General features: G+C 40.1%; 1 protein-coding gene across 1 annotated transcript in view; it reads left to right on the forward strand.

Annotated features, from left to right (window-relative positions):
* Nucleotides 1-24,844, forward strand: part of LOC136885746 (cyclic nucleotide-gated cation channel) — a 651,252-nt gene that overhangs the window by 255,678 nt on the left and 370,730 nt on the right. Inside the window, exons 3-5 of the mRNA XM_068230217.1 lie at nucleotides 2,983-3,217; nucleotides 17,580-17,807; nucleotides 20,729-21,373. Coding sequence (XP_068086318.1) covers nucleotides 2,983-3,217; nucleotides 17,580-17,807; nucleotides 20,729-21,373 — 1,108 coding nt within the window. The remainder of the gene's footprint in view (nucleotides 1-2,982; nucleotides 3,218-17,579; nucleotides 17,808-20,728; nucleotides 21,374-24,844) is intronic.

A 24,844-nucleotide genomic window follows, 5' to 3' on the forward strand; every position in this document is an offset into this window, starting at 1 on the left:
ATATCAAAAGTTTCCTAAATTTCTCCTAAGAACTTAACTTTCGGGGTGGTGTATTATTAACATCATTATTACTTACATGGACAGCCAAAAACAAGTGGTTTAACGTATCGTCTCTTCTTATCCCCCCTGAATTTTTTCATCCTTTCACTGAGATGCCTTTCCCTCTCTTCTGACCACATGGTTCTATTTTATGTACTTCGTCAAACCATCTGAATGCATCAACATTAGCTAGAAATACGGCTCGGTTTCGGATCTCAGTTGTACCGCCCCAGTATTTCCAATATCTTTTTACTATTTGTTTTACGTCGCACCGATACAGATAGGTCTGATAGTGACGATTTCCATATTTTTTCTTATCTCCTTAGCCCATTTAATGGTCTTCCTTACTTGAAAATTCTTCTTGTCAGCTAATTCTCGCGCACTCTGCTAAGTTGTCAATAAAATTTCAATCTTATCTTGGGCGTTGTGTCTGTAATCTTCCCTGCATGTCTCTTCCGCCAAGTATGGTATTTTCTTTCAACTGGCCCTAGCATCTTTCTTACAGTAGATTATTTTTTCTTTCTTTCTTTCTTTCTTCCTCTTCTCACTCGTCAGTTTCCATTTTCTTATACAGTACCAGGCAGTCTGAGCTATACATTGCCTCTGTCTTGACAACTGTTGTATAATGTCAAAGGCCGGGCTGAGTAGCTCAGACGGTTGGGGCGCTGGCCCTCTGACTCCAACTTGTCAGGTTCGATCCTGGCTCAGTCCGGTGGTATCTGAAAGTGCTCAAATACGTCAGCCTCGAGTCGGTGGATTCACGAGCACGTAAAAGAACTCCTGCGGGACTAAATTCCGGCACTACGGCGTCTCCGAAAACCTTAAAAGTAGTTAGTGGGACGTAAAGCAAAATTTTTGTTTTGTTTTGTTTTGTTTTTGTTTTGTATGAGACCACTCTGTTATTGTATCTGTTTTGTGTTAGTCTATATGCTGGTTCCTTCCTCCTAGATCTTTCTTTATTCACTTCCTTATAAAACCCCTTTGCTTGTATCCATTCACCAAATCAACTCTCTTAATTTCTCAAAATTTTATTCTCAGGAGCTTTTCATTATCGCGCCTGTCTTGTATATACTCGGCTTCTTCATATTCGACCATGAATCCTGCGTTTTATGCTATGTCTTGCAGTTTTTCAACCATTTCAATGTCGAAAAGATTTCTTAGCAAAGTATGGGCCTCCATACTACGAGAAACGTACAATTAACCCTCGAACCGGTAGTTGAAATAGCTCTAACCGGTGGGTATGCACCACAAATTTGCAGTACCTGATGTATGTCACTTTGACAGATGTATTATTCACAGAATATGCACATATAATACACCAAAACATTCAGCATGAACTGGACTATTTGAAAAGTGGTTTGCATTTACCTTCAATGTAATAGTATTTTTATTTTCCACCGCGTTAAATGCACCCTCAAAAAATCAAGAAATATTTTTCACTTAGACATCAAATATAAATGACGAATCTCTTTTTCATAAAATATTTAAAATATACATATTGTAGAGAAATTAATTACGATTATAGGTACGCAAATTTTAAGTGAATAGTGTGAATACTTCAGGAATTATTCAAAAAATTACGGTATTTGATAAAGCTCTAACCGGTGGGCGTTCATAACCTACGTCAGGTAGCACAACACCTCCATTCTGCTGGAGAAGGCCTTGAGTTTCCAGATGCATTTAATTCAATTACAATACCTTCATCATTTAAATCCGAAAATGTAGCCTTCGTGTGTGCATAACACACAGTAAACAATGAAAGGAAGTCACAACAAAATCCACACCTGTTTCAAAGCTCTGCGAAATGCGATCTTCAATTATTTCAAAGATATCGTACAAAAATGGATGTATTTAACAACGAAACCTTCCACATTCTAAAGAGAAAACATGCCTGGGTGAATGCTGCCATTTAACAGAAATATTCACAACATCTTCTAGCTTTATTTACTGGTTAAGTGGACCTGCCGATCTATCGTCAGCTACCGGTTCGAGGGTTAAGCAATTTTCTCAGTTGTTCCGAAAGTTGAAGTGCTAACGCGTTCGGAAAGATTTCAAATTTTGAGTCTTGGATAGATCTATCAAGCAAAAGAAAAAAATTTCGAAAATCACATCCAGCCTAAATGCAGATGAGGGAAGACGGTGTAAAATCGCGTGTTTCTTTAGTCGTTTTCTTTGTTATTGAAATCCCAGCCAAACTAACTTATTTACAAAATTCTTCCTCTAATTAAGACGTTTTTTTTATTTTTTGAAAAATGTCCACACTGAATGTAGTTAGAAAGTCTTTTGTGAAATTCACATTAGAGTTCGTAGTGGTATAAAAAGGCAAACTTCCCAAACTGCTAATCTTATCGACCGGATAACAATGATTACTGTAGGGAAAGGATTGTAATTATTAGGAATAAATAATGTATTCTCATACTTCGTCATATTTAATTTACCTAAAATTCGTAGCTCATATCCCTACGATGTTTACAACATTGAGTTGCTTGCCTGAACGGATAGAACTGTGGATTTTTTTCTAATCTTTATTTTCTGCTAATAATGCTAGACCATCAGCAAAAGCGAGACAGTCCACTTGTAGACCCTGCTTGTTTGTCCATTTTTCTTTTATTGGAATGTTGCCTGTTTTCATTTTACCACCACCATCATCGCCCATATACTCCGAATTCCTCCTAAAGTTTTAAGAGCCTCTTTCTGTCAATTGATTCATATGTATTATTATTATTATTATTATTATTATTATTATTATTATTATTAATTTACTGCGGAATTGTGGTAGGTTTTGTCGGCCGGTAGGTAGTTCCCGTGTATGAGATGTGAGAAGAGTTCCTAATACCACTCTGTATCAACTTGTACTACAACTTGTTACTGTACAAAAAATCCTGAGGATATTAAAGTGGAGATTGCTTTCTATGTGAGCGTGTTGTGTTTTTCTGTTGACAGCGCTACTTCTCATCATCACGTGACTCGTTAGCTGCCGCCTACGTGAACAGAGCCGCCGCCGTCTCGAGCGCCGCCTCCGAGCTGGACTTGTCCCGCAAGGCACGGCGTCGGGACCTCAGGGGGCGGCTGAAGCTGCCCACATCAGTGACTCTGGCGTCGGCGGGCTGTGGCAGTGATCCGCCCGTGCAGGGCCGCTGGTCTGATCGAACTACGTGGGGCGGTCCGGGAGGAACAGGTGAGTACGCATCTCATTGTCGACCAGTGTTTACAATACTACAGCACCAAATACATACAGTCGATGGAAAGAAGGGTAAGTACATGGTGTTCTGCAAGTTCCTAACAGGTATATATTGGACCTATTGATACACTGTTTGTCGTGGGTATCCATAGGGTTTGTGTGTACATTGAAGGTGAGTTATACGAGGGTAAGGCATATATCACAACAGCATGTTGAAAACATATCTTAGTTGACAAAGTAGGGGTCATCATACTACGAAAAACTAAATGAAGGATTTTCCTAAATTGTGCCAAAAGTTGAAGGTATAAGGAGCCCGGAAAGGTTTCAAAGTATGTGTCTTGGGTAGCTCTACCAAGCTACAAAAGTAAAATCAAATTTAGAAAATCACTTCCGGCCTATTTGCAGTTCCGGAAAAACAGCCTTGTTCTTTACTCGTTTACTTGTTGATTCAAATCATAGCCAAATTAATGTATTTACATAATTCATTCTGTGATGTGTTCCTTGGTTCAAAACCCTCAGGCGGTTTTGATTTTTCTTCACACCGAATGTAGTTATAATGGCTTAAGCGAAACTCACATTAGCGTTCGTAGTGGTGTTTAAGTGAAACGATGCGTTGACTCACAAAAGACGAAGGCAAACTGCCACTCTGATCGACCGGATAACGATGATTAAGGAAAGTTTGTAATTCTTAGGAATAAATATAGAATCTATTCTCATACATAATTATATTTTATTTACCTAAAATTCGTAGCTCATATCCCCATGATGTTTTCAATATAGAGTTTTTCAACAGGAGTGTGGCATCTAGCAGACAAATGGAAATATACAGATGGGTGTCGGGAGCGTAGGTTTAACACATTTATTTATTTATTTATTTATTTATTTATTTAGTTAGTTATTTATTTATTTATTTATTTATTTATTTATTTATTTATTTATTTATTTATTTATTTATTCATTTATTTATTTTTTCACACTAAAGGATTTCTTTACCCCACTTATTGTATGTCGCTCTTACTTTACATTATTATACAATTAATACCGTTAACATTTTATTCTATAATAATATTCTAAACTAATAACTACGCGTTATATTAATGCTAATAATATACTAAACTGATAGTACTAATTAATAAGCCCCGGGTTTTTGTGCATTAATAGATTAAAATGCAAATTTACGTGGTTATTAGAAAGTATCGCCTTTCCCACTCTGTCATAATGTAGAGAGAGTAACATATATTGTAGGGGTTTAAAAATGGGCCGTACCCCTAACGGTTATGCAAAGTTCATAGCATAACCGCTGTGCCGTGTATCATAATTAAATAAGTAATCGCAGACATGACAATCTTCTCCTGTGTCAGGAAACAAGGTGAAATTGTTTACGTTTGGCAGAGAACTCTCAGAAGAAAATCTCGTCTGTTCACGAACAACACTTCGCTAATAATAAAGGTTTGAACCGTTGGTCTGTAGTAAGTGGCACTCTCGCTCGTCACCAGATAGCTCACTGTGCGCTAGCGTTCTAACGACACCATCGTACCTCCAGTTAAGATGTTTCTTGTTCCACCGTATGGGCGTGCGAAGTAAACAGCAAGTTCATCAGACGAGTCAGGGACGAACGTGGTAAAAGAAATAAAAATAACAATACAATAAATTAAAATAAATTAATTAAGGAAAGTCATAAAGGTCCGAATGGGCAAATTTTGATATTTGATGTTTTGAAGAACAGAGAAGAATAGAGGCATTTGAGATGCGGATTTGGCGAAGAATTGAAGGAGCAAAGAGAGAAGATAAAATATCAAATAAGGAAGTTCTGAAGAGAGTGGGAGAAGTGAGGAGCATGCTGGCCGTAATCCAAAATAGGAAGAAAAATTGGATAGGGCATAATCTAAGACATAATACTTTATTACGAGTAGAAATGGAAGGGATAATAAAAGGAAAAAAGAGGAAGGGGAAGGAGACAATATCAGTTATTAGACAGCATTAGATAAAGAAAGGAAGATAATGCAGAAGTGAAGAAAAGGGCACAAGATTGAGAGATATGGAGGTCACTGCCGTGATTGGACCTGCTGGATGGCAGAACAACCTGCGATGATGACATTTTATTAACGTGCGAATTATTCTGTTTAATGTAGCACTTGTTTCATTCAAATATTTACTATTTTAAATAACTGATCTAATATATTGGTGCACTTAAATTTCAAGATATGTTTTGCGCAATGTATCACTAATTTACACTTATCGCGGGGACTGTTCACTCTAGAAGGCTGTTGTTTGGTGTGTTTTGACGAGAAATATACCTTTTATTAGTTGATCACCCTGCTTGAGTTGAAATCGCAAGATGCAGTGTTATTTTGACGGAGAATTTGAAAGCTTATATTCTTCAATAGGTGAGCTTTACCGAAACTTTAACTTATAGATGTAATTTACTCAAAATCTCTTTTTCAAAACAAATACCCATTTTACTCAGAAACTACTGGGTGCATTTCCGTGAAATGTTTACCAAATATTTGTGATACTGTTGTGGTAGTATGGATCTACTTTGATTGATATTTCTTGAATATTTTCCTTTTATAATAAAATATCTGCATAAAAAATTTAAATTAAGGATTAATTTTAATAGTCATAACGTTTTTCGTGAGAGCCTCCGTGGCTCAGACGGCAGCGCGTCGGCCTCTAACCGCTGGATACCGTGGTTCAAATCCCGGTCAATCCATGTGAGATTTGTGCTGGACAAAGCGGAGGCGGGACAGGTTTTTCTAGGGTACACCGGTTTTCCCTGTCATCTTTCATTCCAGCAACACTCTCCATTCTCATTTCATAGCATCTATCATCCATTAATAAATCACTTTGGGAGTGGCGACCCCATCGTACTAACAGCCTATATCTGCTTCATTCATTACATCCTTGACCCGGTCAATGACTTGAAAACAGGTTGTAGGTTTTCATTTTCAACGTTTTTCGTAGCATATATTTTAAAGCTTTTCTAGATGTGTATGCAAAAATATGAGATGACATCATATTAAACAATCATCTTTCTACATTCAGTGGCTACTGAGAAAACGGTTTATTTATTCAGCTACTTTAACATTGACGAGATACAGCATTGCGACTTTCCTTAAACGAAAGCTAACAGGATAGAGCTGAAGATGGAAAGGAAAGTGCGTATCAGAAATAAGGACAATAAAATGAGTGTGAGTCAGGAAGGAAGGAAGGAAGGATAAGAATAACACAGTACCAGGTTATGATACACTGTCGTTTTCCTGTGAATGGAGGAGGACATGTTATGTGGGAGAATTATGGACTCATCTGTGTAGGGTAAGAGAAGTGGAAACATACACTACGATGGTTGGAGACAGTTTCCAATGATTTAAAGATAAGATATAAGGATCTAAACCAGGGCCTCTCAAACACCCAAAATCTCACGCGAGCAAAACGAGGCGCAGAGGTTCTGTGAACCGGGCATCGGTCCGACTCGGCTCAGTTCGGAACAGCGTTTTGCCTCGGGTTGACTCGCCTAAGCTCGGTTTCACTTAGCTCGGAGCGCTGAAGAGCAAGGGAGTAAGGGAAAAATAGGCGGAGCGAGAGAGAGAAGCGTAGAAATTACTCAAAATCCAGGAGTGGTGGTTTGCACTCTGGTCAACCTAGCGAAGTCGTCTTTTGCACCTTGCACCGCGCAATGCACTGGCGCATGCACCATGAGAGCCGAGGCCCTGAACTAGTTACAAATGGAGCAATGTGGGGGTGTTTGATAACTTTACAGAAGCTTGCAGACTCAACGCTGAGAGGCATAACAGTCTACAGTGAATATGTATGTATATATATATATATATATATATATATATACATATATATATTTTAAAACCGTTTGTTCACAGCATTACATGACAGCAATACTACATGCTTGAGTAATCATTTTACAAATGTAACTTAATTTTCTAATTACGTGTGAGATACATTCTCAATTTCATGGCTTTTATGATGTACATAAGGAAACAAAATAATAATGTAAACAAAATTATATCTTTTTTTTTACAGTTGTTCAAATACAATTGAGTTCGATAAACGTAAGAACTGTTGAAAATAATTTTGGATTAACCTACTTTTGCTCACTGGCCATGACTCTGTACCTAAAATATGTTTGCTATTTGCTTTACGTCGCACCGACACAGATAGGTCTTATGGCGACGATGGGATAGGAAAGGCCTAGGAGTGGGAAGGAAGCGGCCGTGGCCTTAATTAAGGTACAGCCCCAGCATTTGCCTGGTGTGAAAATGGGAAACCACGGAAAACCATCTTCAGGGCTGCCGACAGTGGGGTTCGAACCTACTATCTCCCGAATACTGGATACTGGCCGCACTTAAGCGACTGCAGCTATCGAGCTCGGTTAAAATATGTTTAACTAAAACACTTCTTTCTCTCTCAAGTAATTCACTATGAAATAATAAATGGCCAACAGTTTGATCACTGGCATTACATTGACATATGGGACTATCTAAAGTTTTAGAACGATGAAAATAATCTCTTAACGTTCCATGACACGTTACCATTGCTGTGAAATGTGGCGTTAAATAAATAAATATTACACTGGGAAAAATATTTTTTTACTGAACCCTTCGTGGTTTGATCTCATTCATTCCTCCATTTCCTTATATTCTTATCTCTCAATTCCTTAATCAAAATACTGTTTTGGAATTTTGCTCTAATACTCACTAATTTCAGTGTCGTGCGCTGCTTCCTTGGCCGCAAGTTCGTTATCGTAGTTTCCAGCGTGAGGCTTAATCAACGTGAACTCGATTTTCCACTTCTTACTTGCAAGAATCTTCGCTTTCATTTTGATTTGGTGGATAAGGTAGTTGAAGTTATTTTAATGAATTTATTTTTATTTTACTGTCAGTGAATATCTTGGCTTTCTACAGGATATTTTCGTTTAATACCAGTATTTTTATATATGTAAGTGCTTTCATAATTGCCAACTTTTCTTACTGATTATTCGAAAAACATTTATCCAGTTTTAATTTTACATGTCGTATAAGTTTATTTTCCAGAAATATATCTACTTCTGAACCCACACCGATGTCACTCTTGCTTCCATCTGTGAATATTTGAAGGGCGTCATTTTCAGATTTGTTGATCTCACTAATTACGATGTTTTCTGCTATGTTCAATTCCCACTGCAAAGTCTATTAAATTATCTCGTCTCATTTCTTTCCATACTGGGTATAATTTTGCACACTTTTCTGCTTTAATAACAATAGGTGTCAGTCCTGTAATGATACACAGTGTTTCGATAAATATAACCCGGAAAACTTTTGCGACTTTGATGTCAGTAAGCCTTTGCACTCTTTCGTAAATATTCATAGCTGCAATCCATACAGTTGCTCCGTACAGCAGCAGAGGTTGTATTGCTCCGTTATATATTACAATAAGATCCTCATGTTGAAGCCCCCCAGAATATTTTCGCAGATTTTGACAATGCGTATGTACGTATCAGTGGCGCGTATTAAGCGCTACCAAGGCTACCGGTGAAGCCCAAACCTCACATGAGAACGATAGAAATCTAAAGCACATTATAATACAAGCATCTGACACATTGTTCCATTTACAGAACTTGAAATTATTGAGAAGAAACGTCGCACGTATTTCTGAGAGCAAGGCATCGGAGACTGATATCGCAGCCCAGGCTCTGCGTTCCTCTCCGGTGCGGGAACCGGCGGGGGAGGGGGATAGGTGTGCTAGGCTTCGCTCCGTCAGATCGCCCCTGCTAACCAGCAACCATGCGTTACTCATCGTATATCCTTCCTCACCTCATACTTCTCACTTAATTATATAGAGAACGGAGTGCTGGTATTTCACTCCCGTTTACTTGTACATCCTTGTAGGAAGAGACTGCACGGCTGCTGTTACAGGAGTGTTGGTTGGAATAGAACCCGTGATCATGGGTCGGACACCACCACTGATCTCTCGAGGAAGCTAGTAAAGCAGTTAGCGATGCGTACGAGCACTGGTAACGCTGTAAAATTCAAAATTTTAGTAATAATAATACATAGAATTTATATACGCTTGGTGGTGACCTAATGAGAATGAAATGAATGGCGAACACGTCATAAATACCTAGTCCCCAAGCCAGGGAATAAAGATTACGAGGGTGTTGATTCTGAGGATTGAACCGGGGCCATCGGACTACCCATTTAGCCACATAACCGGACTTTAATTTTCTAAAAGTTTAGGCTACCATTTCCACTGATCAAATTTTTGATTACCGGGCGAGTTGGCCGAGCGCGTAGAGGCGGGCGGCTGTGAGCTTGCATCCGGGAGATAGTAGGTTCGAATCCCACTATCGGCAGCCCTGAAGATGGTTTTCCGTAGTTTCCCATTTTCACACCAGGCAAATGCTGGGGCTGTACCTTAATTAAGGCCATGGCCGCTTCCTTCCAACTCCTAGGCCTTTCCTATCCCATCGTCGCCATAAGACCTATTTGTGTCGATGCGACGTAAAGCCCCTAGCAAAAAAAAATTGATTATTGTATTGACAGTAGCAGAGACCAGGGCAGTAGCTTCTGAAGCCTTGACAACACAGCAGGCTTCTCCGTTGGCTATTGACTACAGCTCAAAACGCTTAAGACATGACGTTCACTAAAACAACTATCGAAAAGGGCTACGCTAAGACCAGTCCACGCCTTAACCCAGCATACGCCAATGGTATGTATGCATTTTTTTGTGTATGACTTATTTGCGTTTTTCGACCTGGTAATATCTTCTAAAAGAAGTTAGTTAAGAGTTTCGAAACTTTACACAATGGCGGGGAGGTATAATTGCTATTGCTTGTCATGTTAACGTAAATAGAAGTAAAATTGCACTAACATTTTCTGTCCGAATGCCACAGATATAATATCCCGTACTGGTTACATTTTAATGTCGCTGGAGAATTGAGCTATGATAGTATTGCTTTGTTATACGCGTATTCCCTGAGAGGCGCGTGAAGAAAGTTAAGCAGTCGTAGCTTAGACTGTCCTAAGAATAATCCATAATAAGAGAGACTTTTACGAGCCAGTGACGATCAACTAGTTTTATGCGTGCTCTTAAAGGAGCCATATGTCTCTACAGCTACAGTTAACTTCGCTCAACTCCACAATCCGATATAATTCCAACAACAACAACAACTCTTAAACAATCTAAGTACTCTTAATTGCTTGCAAGCTTTCCCACCGGTGCAGTAATCCATCAACGGCTCTTCCTTTTTCTTGTTATTCTCTGCGGCGTCTCAGTCACCTCCCCCCTTTATTTATACTGTATCTTTTATTTTGTAAAGTGGTAAAATTACAGACCTGTTCAGACAAGCTTTATAAGTAGATGACTTAGTAGAAGAGATGTAAAACTTCCTTTTTGAGAAGAGATGTCCAAAAACCCACCATCCCGCCGCCATTAGTACATTTACATGTATAACCTAGTGAAGAGCGGGCGATATTATTCTCAATTGATGGACTAGCTATGAAATTGGTAGTAATTTCGTGTGGCTATTTCTAGCCGAGTGCAGCCCTTGTAAGGCACACCCTCCGATGAGGGTGGGCGGCATCTACCATGTGTAGGTAACTGCGTGGTGTTGTAGTGGAGGATAGTGTTATGTGTGGTGTGTGACTTGCTGGGATGTTGGGGACAGTAGAAACACCCAGCCCCCGAGCCATTGGAATTAACCATTGAAGGTTAAAATCCCAGATCCGACCGGGAATGGAACCCAGGACCCTGTGAACCGAAGGCCAGTACGCTGACCGTTCAGCCAACGAGTCGGATATGAAATTGGTATTGGTCAGTGACGACGTCATTCCCATGAATTATCAGAAATACGTAGCATTACCAAACCACGCAGGAAAATAAAACCACAAATAAATATAGCTTGTAAGTGAAGCAATATACACGAGGGTCGATCAAAATGTTTCTGTTCGACGGAAGCACAGTCCTGAATCGAGAAGCCATTCAGGCAAATTCCCCGTGAGGTAAAACACCGTGACCTGCTGCGTGGAGAAGTCCGTAACCGCCTGCTTCACGTCCCCATTCGACAGGTCTTTCAATCTTGAAAAAATTTCTCAGCAGACACAGTAGGGTCCCCATACTAAAAAAAAACGTAAAATTAAGCAATTTCCTTAATTGTGTCGAAAGTTGAAGGGCTAAAGGGCCTTGGATAGTTCTAAAACCAAACCCCATGGCACTACAGGCCCTATCAAGCCCGAAGGCCTGCAGATTGCGAGGTGTCTTGTGGTCAGCACGACAGATCCTCTCAGCCGTTATTCTTGGCTTTCTAGACTGGGGCCGCCATCTCACCGTCAGATAGCTCTTCTTCAATTGTAATCACGTAGCCTGAGTGGACCTAGAACCAGCCCTCAAGATCCAGGTAAAAATCCCTGACCTGGCCGGCAATCCAACCCGGGACCTACGGGTAAGAGGTAGGCACGCTGCCCCTACACCGCGGGGCTGGCCTTAAATAGCTCTATCAAATTAAAAAAAAAACAATTTTCTAAAATCACTTCCGGTCTAAGTGCAGTTCCCGAAAAACAAGCCCAAAATTGCGTGTTTCTTTACTTGTATTCTTATTAATTCAGGTCCTATCCGAATTAACTTATTTACATAATTAATTCTATAATGCGTTCCTTGGTTCAGTACTATCTGATGTTTCTTGATTTCTTGAAAAATGTCAGACCGAATGTAGTTATAAAGGCTTAAGTGAAACTCTGCATTGACTCACATTAACTCCCGTAGTGGTAGAAAAAGACAAACTGCTAATCTAATCGACCGCATAACGATGGCTAAGGAAATGATTTGAAGTTTTAGTGAAAAATAAAGAATATATTCTCATACTTTATTATACTTTATTTACCTAAAATTCGTAGCTCATATCCCTAGGGTGTTTTCAACACTGAGCTGCTTGCGTTAAGGGCTAGAACTGTGGATTTCTGAGGCGACCGAAGCCGTGATAATCTCATGGAGAGAGATCAGGACTATAAGCCTCACCCACCGCCCGCTTGTTGTTGTCCATAAGGGATGAGGCTGGCCTCTCAGATCGACCTGCGTCTTGTGTCGAAACGCGACCCGCACGGAACTTGGTGGACCATTCCATAACGGTGGTTTTCGACAAACATGCTGCGCCATACACCGTCTTCAATCTCCGATGGATGTCCACCTGTGTTTGTCCCTCGGCAGCCAAGAACAGAATAACAGCACGTTGGTCCTGTTTGGACGCATTTGGTAATAACGTCACTGTAGCTCACGTTGCCGCATTTAACGCACACACCTCGGCACATGGAGATGCCAATATACTCGCATCAGAGTCGTGCTACTTTTCATGTCCGCTGCAGTAACGCTGTCAAACGGAAAGTTTTTGATCTCGACTTATACAAGAGAGGAAGAAAATACCTTTCCACGGCTAGTCCAAACAGAATGCGCTGCTGTTGATCACATGGTCTTACTCATTTATTTTTTGAGGATCAATTTATCCTCCAGGGTGAGTTTTCTCCCCGGATCCAGATCTCACCTCCACTGCCTCATGGAAAGTGTCCTGGAGCGTGAGATATTTGGTCGGGAGTACATGTGGAGAGGAGGACCAGTACCTCGGCCAGGTGGCCTCACCTGCTATGCCGAACAGGGGCCCTGTACGGGATGGAGAGATTAGAAGGTGTTAGGCAAAGAAGAGGTAAGGAATCGGGTTTGTTCTTAAGTCACGTACCATACCGGCATTTCCCTGTAGAAAAAGTAGGAAAACATGGAAAACCTCTTTGAGAATGGCTGATGTCGGAATCGAATCTTCTCTACTCAGTTGACCTCCCGATGCTGAGTGTACCCGTTCCATTCCTTATGCCACTTTTCAAATTCCATGGCAGAGCCGGGAATCGAACAAGGTCTCTGTGGATGGCAACTAATCACACTAACCACTAAACCACAGACACGAATGTAGGACTGAAAGAATTTATACAATGCATTGTGCAGGGTACCATTGTAACGAACGTGTAATGTACACCCCCTGCATGCTATATGATACTATCTTGCACTAGCACTCGTACCATCTATTTCTCATGCACACAGAACTGTCAGTGTGATCGTGACCTTGACATGCCTGCCTTATCTCGACTTGAGAGGATATACATTTCAGTGGCAAGGAACCCTCTATTTTCTCAGTCCCTCTTAACACACTCCACGGTGGCCCCAAGCACTCTGGGGATGTAGAGTAGTAAGAAGATTACCAAGGGTCAATATTTCCCAAAGCGCATCCTGATCTCCCGTGCCAGTGACGAAGAAAGAAATCTCTTTTGTTAGACAGGACTCCTTGTGGATGGTTTGTGAATTACGTGAACAAATGGAGGTTTGGATATATTTTTATTCTTTCGTTCCGGCCAGCTATATACCACGCTGTTTCAACCGTTTTAGGTCTTGATCTTTAACAGTCGCCCAATACTCCTTCTTAGGTGAGCTTTCTTCTTTTCTTCGGTCCACGTCTGGCCTGTCTTCAAAACAGCTTCGGCAAATCCTCCCGTTCGGTTTGCTTCATTTCTCTTCTATTTTGTCCTAAATTACCTGCCGGTGAATCATGAGACATTGATAGGTCTCTAAGTTCAGCCAACTTTGAGTAATCATAAAATCAAATCATTAAATGATCACTCCAACAATTGCAGGCGAAGGCTTACACTAACCCGCAATACATTCTGTACTTAGCAGGTTGCTAAGCAACTAACACTTGTATTAATATTCTGATATGTGTGATTTTCATGCAGCCATGTTTGATTACTATCTGTCAAGCCACAGAGTATACACTTCCTCTGATGATGGAAGAATACTATTCTCTGCTAGATACTCTTTGATTCTCTGACCTTCTCCAGCTTCTGAATATACACAACAGATGGCAGAACGTTCCTAATAACTTACATGCTGCTAAGAAAAAAACAGTCGACATACCTACACACTCGACTTCTGTGAATAAAAACCTACAACCTGATTTCCAGTCATTGAACTGGTCAGGGATGGAATGAATGAAGCCACCATCTTGCGGCGAGGATAAGAATTGTGTCGGCTGCCGAGGCCTGTCGCACTCCTCTGGGGCAATGATTAATGACTGACCGACGAAATGAAATCATAGTGGAGAGTGTTGCTGGATAAAAGATGACAGGGAAAACCGTGGTAGCCTGAGAAAAACCTGTCCCGCCTCCGCTTTGTCCAGCACAAATCTCACATGGAGTGACCGAGATTTGAACCACGGAACCCAGCGGGGAGAGGCCGACGAACTGCCGCCTGAGCCACGGAGGCTTCTAGCCTTCTGTATGACAAACTCTTGATAAACTGGGTAGTCTACTTAACCGAACCAGTATTCAGCCACTGTCTATTGTATGTTGAACTATCTCGGGCAACATTGTTTGAATATATAAAGATCCAGATACGGCCGAATGGTCGAAGTACATAGAATATTGTAAAGAAAGAACTTTTATAAACTATATTACCTGCATATGTTTATAAAACCATTGAAAAGGGCAAGCAAAACAATATGACTGCGAATGGCATTTCAAAACGAGTTATCTGATCTATTTATAAGTAGAGTAAATTTATGCATTAATAGGTTAGAATGCAAACTTACAGAAGCGAGAAGCAAGTATAGTCTACCTTCACAACGACTATGCTATGTGGTTTGCATAAACCGTAGGGGTAAAGTCCATCAGATCCTCTATAATTTATGTTACTCTTTCTACATTATGGAAGAGCGGGTGGCCGATATTTCCTACTAACGAAATTAGTTTGTAATCTAACCTACTACCGCAATGTAAATCCGGGCATTATTTATAAGGAATGCTGTGGAACAGCACGGGCCCACTTATTATTATTATTATTATTATTATTATTATTATTATTATTATTATTATTATTATTATTATTATTATTATTATTATTATTATTATTATTATTATTATTATTAAATACATTGCTGTGAGATATTCGGGTGGGATAGTTTACTCACAGCATCAAGACAACGAAGTAAACTTGTAACATAAATTACACATCATTAACAACAAGACAAACAATTCTATGGAAAGTAACTGCGTTTATCTACTTCATGATAACATTTTAGTATCTTCGGGTTGCGTCCAGAAAAACAACGTTCTAGTTTCTCCTTCCAGGAAATCCCCAGAGACACCAGACAAAAAGCACAATAGAAGGAGAGGCCGTCACATACCCTCAGGCTGACGGTAGCTTCCCGTCCATATTCACTCACCCTTTCGAAGAAATACTGGAGGTTTCTGCCACAGTTCTGGCAGTGGCAATTACGATCAATTATATCAAATCGGGAAATTGCATAATAACAAAAGAGTAACAAAAAGGAAGCTACATTAAAACAAGAAACAAAAAAGAAAAGGCGTATAAATTACACACCATAATAATCGAAATAAATCCCGAAGAAGTGAATACGAAATTTGCGAAATATAACTTGCTCCATTACAGGATCGTAACATAATTACAAAGCAGTCGCTTCGAAATTCACCCACATGAACAAAATATTCCATTCCAAGTAGTTTACTACAAGAAAATTACATATAAATTCAAACACAAGTGAAGTTTTTCCAGTAGCTTATTACTACGACTTGCAATATATTTTGCGGTGCGGTGACTTACTGCGCCTCTGTGGTGTAGTGGTTAGTGTGATTATCGGCCGCTTCCTTCCCACTCCTAGACCTTTCCTCTCCCTTCGTCGCCATGAGCCGATTAAATAAATAAATGAATAACGTCACGAAAACGGCAGAAATACAATGGTGACTCGGTGCCCGCTCCTAGAAAACTATGTGTACTGTAGGTTTCAGCAGAAACGAGCAGCTCCTGTGAACACGTACAGTGAAAATGTGTTAAACTACAAGATTAGAAATGGTTAAATAAAACACAATTCACAGGTAACTTAAATATTCTCAGTGCCTTTACATTACGATTTACTGTGGATTACAGTAGATTGAGATGTACAGTGATTTAATATTAGCCACAACACCATTACATACAAATTATATATTTCTATGTACGAGGGAAAGTCAGTAAGTATTTTCAATTTTGCTCTATCTTTAGGTTGGCTCTTTGGCGTTGTATGCTCACCAGCCGCTGTATTGATCTTATAACGCTGAAACCTACCACATACGTAGACAACGGTGCAATCTAGCGGCAGGTGAACAAACAACGCCATAGAGCCAACCTAAAGGCAATTAGAGCAAAATTGCAGATTCTTATATTATCATTTCGAAAGAGGATGGATCCTTAGGACACAGCGTTTATCGTAGCCTACACACACCAATAGATATCTCCACGCAGATTCTCACCATCACCCTGCCCAGAAACATGATATCCTTAAAACTCTGACTACCAGGGCCAGGAGGATTTGTGAAGTGTCAGCTCTACGAGAGGAAATCAACACCTTGAGAACCACCTTTGAGAGCAACGTTTACAGCAGAGTTTTGATCTCAAGAGTTCTTAAATCGACACATAATCGGACGTCTGTTAAGGAAAAAGATGTAAAGGGAACTGCTTACCTACCTTACATACATAACACGACGGATCGTATTGCAAAAATCTTACGTAGGTACCATGTACGAACTGTTTTTGGAACATCAATTAAGATTAGGCAACTCCTGCGACCAACTAAGGATAGTTTGCCTAAATTGCAACAACCTGGTATCTACAGAGTTCCCTGTACTTGTGGCAAGGTTTATATTGGGCAGACTTCAAGAACGGTATGTACTCGCATCAAAGAACATACCAGATGTATCAGACTCAACCAACCTGATAAATCAGCTGTTGCTGATCATGCCTTAACACTTGGTCATGATGTTTTGTTCCAAGAAGAGGATGTTCTTGCCCGTATAAAGCAATATCGCCCAAGAATTATCAGGGATTCGGTTGAAAAACGTAAACACCCAGATAATTTACACCACGATACAGGCTACAACTTCAGTGAATCATGGCTACCTATTATCAGAACCATTAGAGCGTAATGCTTTACTGTTGCCATTCGTTATCTCTATCTGGGGCTAAAATGACGTCCCGTTTATATCTTAGGGCACCATTTCAAGTTTATTGTTGCTTTCTCCTAGCAACCTGTTATGGGTCGTTTCATTTCTCTGTGTCTCCTGTTGAAGAGAGGCAAGGTTCCTTTCGGAACGCGTTGAGTGTGTTTTTATAATTAATTACACGGCATAAGCCCAAAAATATACCTCATAAATAGTTGCAGATTCTTATTGACTTTCCCTCGTATATATTTCTGTGTGTTTCTTTCTAAATTTTTCTGATGTATGTTAATATATTGATGTGTCTTGCCAAGGCGACCACTGACACTGCGTCTTGTGTGCTCCAGGAGGCGCGACATCAAACCACAACGGGGGAGGCAGTTCGGGTAGTGGAGACCGCGCTCGGGAAAGAAGACTGGGCTACTACCCTCGTTTTCGTGGCGGCGCACCCAACTGGTCGTTCGTGTTCGATCCCGCGGGGCGTCTCTGCTACTATTGGTCCATGGTTGTGTCGCTCGCCTTTCTCTATAACTTCTGGGTCATCATCTACCGCTTCGCCTTCCAGGAGATCAACGGTGCGTACCGCCTTCTTCACTTTGTAATTGTCTGTGATGAGGTGTGTTGTGTGTAGTAACAGGAACACCTTGTCATCCAGCCAGGGAAATTAATCGTACGGTGTTAAAGCCCCTGCTCGATCAGGGAGTGTACCCAGGACTCTCTGAACCGAAGTCCATTAAGCTGATCATTCACCCAAAGACCCAAACTGTTAACTTTGCATCTTAGATCTTCTGATATCTCGGAAAGTTCGCATTTCTGAACCCATGTTTTTATACACTTTTTTCCTTCCCTATGTGTGAGGAATCCAACCCTGAAATTTTGTCATGTATTTTTGGAACTCCCTGTATTTACATTAGATTATGACAACTCATATTCTACGGAAACAGTGTCATCCACGTACCTGATGTTGTTTATATCTCACCCATTTAACTCGATCCCGCCATATTCTATCAACGTTTCCTTAAAGACTGCCTCAGAATAACAGTTAACCCTACGACTCCTAAGAAAGAGGTTCGTTGAACCCACAACTTTATAAATCACTGATATTTTCCTTAAAAATGTCACAGATTCTTCTCTTTAGAGTAATTATCCCTTTACAAGTTTATAAGAGCATAGTAAAATAATTTTAGTTGTCATGTTATGCACTTGACAAGAAATTAGAAATGTTAGTACGGGTTCAGTGAAACACCCTCTTGGGAAACCTTTTTATATTTTGTATAGCCATCTTTTTTATAATTTGTTTTATGTCGCAACGATACTTCTTTATAGTAACGATAGGATAGGAAAGGGCTAGGAGTAGGGCAAAAGCCGCCGTGGCCTTAATTAACGTACAGCCCCAGCATATGCCTGGTGTGAAAATGAGTAACCATGGAAAACCATCTTCAAGGCTGCCGACAGTGAGTTTCTCGCATTTACAACCATCAAGGGAAATTAGTATCCTTTGGTAAACGTGATTTTGTCAACAATGGCACTTTTAAATTATGTCATTGTTTTCTAAACATCTACCTTGTTCGTATATTTTAACGATACAGAGCATAACAGGCTAAAGCTAATTAATTTTGCAAGCTGGACTGGAAATGGCGATACCTCAAGTGGAAGAACAAACTGAAAATTCAAAAGGGATTTTCAACCAGATTATTCAGTCAACGGAATCTATGCTAGAGAGAAAAATCCAGCTGGAATGACCCCATAAATATCAGCCATCTACAAAGAAACGCCAGTGATACGTTCGTATCAGAGATGCTAAAACCAGAACGGAAGTACAACAATTTGAGCAAGCGAAAGCAATATTGTGCTTAGTATAATAGGCATGGATATAACACACACTCAGAAAAACTTATAAACTGTGTCAATGGTCTTGAAACAGATGATTTAGAGTAATTTCAATGTACCTCGTTGCAAAATATGACTGCATGACGTAGTTTTGAATATTTCAAAATAGTTGAACTTACTGCATAACAGGAACACTTTTCATTGATCAAAAACTCTGTTTCAAATTGATAAGCACTTAGTGATTGTTTAAAATCTGCTTTACGTCGCACCGACACTGGTACATTCCCAGCATTTGCTTCGTGTCAAAATGGGGAAACCACGGAAACCCTGTGCCGACATTGGGGTTGGAACCCACTATCTTCCGAGTGCGTGACCCAAGCCGCACAGCCACTTGCTTGGCTTTACTTCTTCTTTCCTTAAAATAATTTTATGTAATGGACTCGACGAATTTCCCTCTTCAGAGCTCATGTTACAATAATAAGCAGCGGAGTTCTAGGCTTAAAAGGGGTGACAATACAGAACCCCGAGGGACACATTTTTTTTTAGTGAAGGCGTTTATGGAGATCTTTGATCGGTTTTAATATCTGAAATCTGATTCCAGTACAGGTTACGATCAATACCAGTTAATCTCAGAACCTCCACCAGCTTCATGTCTGACACAATCTCTTCTTTCTCTTCTACTTCTTCTTTCGTTACGGCCTCTGTAGTACCACGGAAAGGTCTTTAATGTTTTGGCTTTTCTTCTCCTCTCAGAACTTCTTCATCCTCTCTCTCCCCTTCTCTCCCGTTCTTCAGCTGTTATCTTCAGTATAATTTTCTCTTGTCTTCCCCACTGGCGCTTCTGTATCCTACTCCTGTACCTTTCTCTGCCATTGAGCTTTGGTATATCGGTTAGGGTATATTTATTTCTCAAGTTCTCTATCCCTTCCACCTTAATCTCCATCTCACTCCAGAAAACCCGCTTAGGTCCCGTCTTTCCTCTCGTCCTACCCATTGTCTCCCATACTCTTCTCCATGTCCATTCTAATCAAATATTGAGCAAATCTTGCTCTTTTGAGCCTTATCTCTTCGGAGATCGTCCTCATGTTTCGGTATAGTCCGTCCCTTGATCTTTCTATCCATCCATTCGTCACAATATTTTTCTCAGAATTGTTTTTCCTTTCTACACAATCAAATGCTTTTTGCCATCTATGAAGCAAGCATAGACATTCAAATGCACATTCCTGCATCTCTGCATCATGACAAGACCTCGGATTTTTAGGTGGTGATACAGTACGTTAGAATGTAAATCAATTTGGTTAGTAGGAAGTGTCGTGCAACCCGTTCTTCCATAATGTAGGAACAGCAACATAAATTCTAGGAGTTCTATACGCCGTGCACCCAATGTCTATACAAATCTCATAGCATAGCCGTTGCGCAGGGTGGTGTAGACTTGTTACTCGCTAAGTAAGTTTGCATTCTAACCTAGCAGTACCTTAAAATCCCAACTCTAAGCATGAATTTTAGGGAGAAGAGTGCCCCACGTATACCAGCATCATTTCGGAAACCAATCTGATTATGTTCTATGGGAGATCCATAATTCTGTTATATTGGAGTGTGAATTATTCGTAAGAATATTTTAAGTACATAAGATATCAAATTAATGCATCCCCTAATTTTTTTCCAGGGGAGACGATCGTTGTGTGGTTCTGCCTGGACTACCTGGCGGACTTCCTCTACCTTGTGGACATCGTGTTCCACTTCCGGACGGGCTACCTGGAGGACGGAGTGCTGCAGACAGACGCCACCAAACTCCGTCATCACTACATGAACTCCACCACGTTCTACATAGACTGTCTCTGCCTCCTCCCGCTAGACTTCCTCTACCTCTCGATTGGGTTCAACTCCATCCTCCGGTCCTTCAGACTCGTCAAGATCTACCGCTTCTGGGCCTTCATGGACCGCACGGAGAGACACACCAACTACCCAAACCTCTTCAGATCCACGAGCCTCATCCACTACCTGCTAGTGATCTTCCACTGGAATGGCTGTCTCTACCATATCATCCACAAGAACGACGGCTTCGGCTCGCGGAACTGGGTGTTCTCGGACGGTGAGGCGGCCGCCGATGTAGTGAGACAGTACCTGCAGAGTTATTACTGGTGTACTTTGGCTCTGACCACTATCGGGGACCTCCCAAAGCCTAGAAGTAAAGGAGAATACTTGTTCGTGATAGTGCAATTGTTGTTCGGTTTATTGTTGTTCGCGACGGTGCTTGGACACGTAGCAAATATAGTGACCAGCGTCAGTGCGGCCAGGAAGGAATTCCAAGGTGAGTACCCTTCATTTCTTTATATTTATCCTCCGTACCCTCCTGTGCATATCAACCCCTTATGGGATATTCGGACTGTATATAGAAACATCCAAACAATTTTATGAAATTTTTACTCGATTTTCCTATTATGCAATTGGAGAATTGTATGTTGTGACATTTGTGTATGTAATAGTGAATCTTTTTATCTTACCTTGAAAATCGGCCATGTCCTTCATGAAATAATATTTACCATGTGCGCGGGTTTCGAGTTGAACAATTGCCTACACACATGTCTCTCTCCCACCTTTCTCTTGTCTGACGTAACGTCGAGCAGCTGTATCATGATGATTCTCGACATCTTGGCTTGTATATTTACGCCGCCTGCCCGTCATATATCACCAGTTCCTGGTGATCTTGGACACTTAACTACATCCTTAGTGAGCTGGTTCTGTCTGCGTTATGAGGGGAAAATAATTCAGGTCCTTATTAGTCATCTTCTTTCATCTAACGGGCTCAGTCGGCCAGAGTAAACATGTCATGTGGCCTTGTTTTATGAACCTTATATCTGGTGTTGTGTTCAAAATTTGTACGCCAGGTAAGAATGGACAACAGGTGTTTGGTGCAAGATAAATACGATCTGCTTTGGAGAGTGATCAGCTCAGGAATATTTTTCCTGCTTCCTTCAATTTTTCTTCCCCCATCCTAGGCATTCCCTTATCTAGGTACTTGTCTTTCATCTGCTATTGGAATTTTCCAAGACCCGAGACAGCTCTCTGATTTAATACGTATACAAATTTAGTGAAACTTCGTTACAAATGTATCCTAAAAATTTAAAATCTCTCTAACACTAACGTGGTCCATGTGCACTATATTTTTTTTTATTATAAGCTTTGGAACCTGGAGGCTTGTTGTTATTCTACCTTTTAACAAATCTATTGTCGTGATGATCTTTCTTAGAAATTAATAACTGAGATGTTGAAATATTTATATTCATAGTAGCCGTTGTAACGGACATAACCCATTATCTTCATTTATGCAATGGGCCATTAACTGAGCCTTAATGCCACTTATGTATGTCATATTAGTATCAATTTCAACATTAATCATTGTTATTATTCCCACATGAGTTTTATGTAAAGTACAACATACCAAAGCTGAAAATGTATGTCTCTCAGTGGCAGCCTTGTTGAAATTACTGTGTATACGTAATTTTGGTATATAGAGCTCTTTTCCATATATTGCGTTATAAACTGTGAAATAATTAGGTATTCAACAAAACTTCCTTGTGAATCAAGGATAATTAGTATTTATTAGGTATATAGGATATGTGCACATTCAATTTAAATATACTATGCCACTGTATGTCTCGGTCATTTTTCTATTTTCAACTTGTGACCTAAATGCCGTTCATATTGTTTTCCATGGAATTAACCTCTTGGGAGGGTTCAGTATTAATTGAGCTCTACTGCGCCTTACTCAGCTATACTAGAGTTATTGTGTAGTTGATCCACAGCTGGACATTTCTCATAATAAATTGCCTTTCTATGATAACATAACTAAACCTTTTTAGCTTAGTCTAGAAAGGTTACGGTTACTATTTGACAAACTGTGTTTGCAATAGATACCAAACCTATACCGGATATAACAAAGTTCAATACTGAAATTTCGAGGGATAATATAAAAGAGAAAAACAAATATTTATAGCCGAGATTTTACGCAGTAACAAGTACACACTATCATGCACAACATTTATGCTATGAGTTTTGCATAAACATTAGGGGTACAACCTATCAGAACCTCTAGCACTTATGTTACTCTCGTTCCACTTCCTACTAATGAAATTAGTTTTCATTCTAACGTATCAGAGCTTGAAAATCCGAGATTTAGAAAAATTATATTCTATTTAAAACCCATAGCTTGAAAACTGATATGTTTGAGATGGAAGATTAAAATATTGCATTTCATTTTCATTGTGTTCCTTCAAAAAAGCTGATCTTAAGTGCAGTCTCTTGATGCAATACAAACTCGTTCTCCCTATTTCACCTTGCTTAACATTTTGTGCAGGCTACTTCATGAATCCGGTGTATAAGATTCCAATTGAACAGAACGAAAATCTCGTGTGCTTACAGTAGCTTGTTCTGTAGAGCACATGTTTGGAGTGTCCGAACGTGTGCGACAGAAAATAGTACATCGATTCAGAGCGTACGTGAATGGACTCAATTCATAAGATCGTAAACGGAAAAGTCTCCGCATTATAAATGAACGAATCCCTAAGCCTTTAAATTTTAACGAAATTGATCCTTTTGTGAAAAATTGATGCTTCAATCAGCTTGGAATTGTTAGATTCTGTTTTTTACATAACATGATATACAAAAACAGCTGCACAATCGGACAAATACCTTCCTGGGTTATACAGGCATTGTATCTGGTAGTCACATTCTGCCATTGTAATGCAATATTTCTAAATTCATTATCAGAAATATAAAACTCTTCAGAAACACCCAAACTTGCATTCGTATGTTCAAAACCACAGAAAGACCAAAAATAGAATACGCCAACATCGTTTGGAGCCCTAGGTATCAACCATATGTCTGTTAGATTGAAAAATTACAAAAGAGATTTTTAAAATACTTACGATACAAAACCTGGCTACTATCCACGTGACAGCGTTTGAAATTTCGGAGTGGAGAGTTTAGAATTTCGCAAACGGGAGGATGCAGTAAATTTATTTTTGAAATTGTAAACTATGCTATTTATAATCTTGAATTACTTTTTTGCTATTTCCGTTACATCTCACCGACACAGATATGTCTTATGGCGACGACGGGATAGGAAAGTTTTAGGACTGGGAAGGAAGCGGCCGTGGCCTTAATTAATGTACAGCCCCAGCATTTGCCTGGTGTGAAAATGGGAAACCACGGAAAACCATCTTCAGGGCTGCCGACAGTGGGGTTCGAACCCACTATCTCCCGATTACTGGATACTGGCCACACTTAAGCGACTGCAGCTATCGAGCTCGGTCATCTTGAATTACTGTCTAACTTACGTTTACACGTACCTGACTTCAGTTCCAGAAATATCATAACATTTTTAAATTTAAAAAATCAGGACGTGTGCCCATGATAACTCGCCAGTGAACAGTCTCTGTTAGTATCTTCAACAGTGAAATTTAGAACAATAATGGCCTTGACTTTAGTCTGCAAATGAGTGAGTTTCTAACTGAACTTCATCGCGTAGTTGTGTGAAGTCATAAAAATAGGGTAATTTAAGAACTATAGAGTGTCTCTTATAAACTCAGACCGGGCGCACAGTGTTTGTACTTTGCGCTGCGGCAGCTGCCTCAGCCGAACTTACGTCGCGCGCGGCCACCCTGCTTTAAGCGTGTATACAATCTTATATGAAATCTTACCTTATAAAATATGCTGGAAGTGTCGTCCCACCTGGCTTATACAGGCCTTGTACCTGGCAACCACATTCTGGCTGACACGA

This window comes from Anabrus simplex, chromosome 14 (genome assembly GCF_040414725.1).
Source record: "Anabrus simplex isolate iqAnaSimp1 chromosome 14, ASM4041472v1, whole genome shotgun sequence".
Taxonomy (NCBI): Eukaryota; Metazoa; Arthropoda; class Insecta; order Orthoptera; family Tettigoniidae; genus Anabrus; species Anabrus simplex.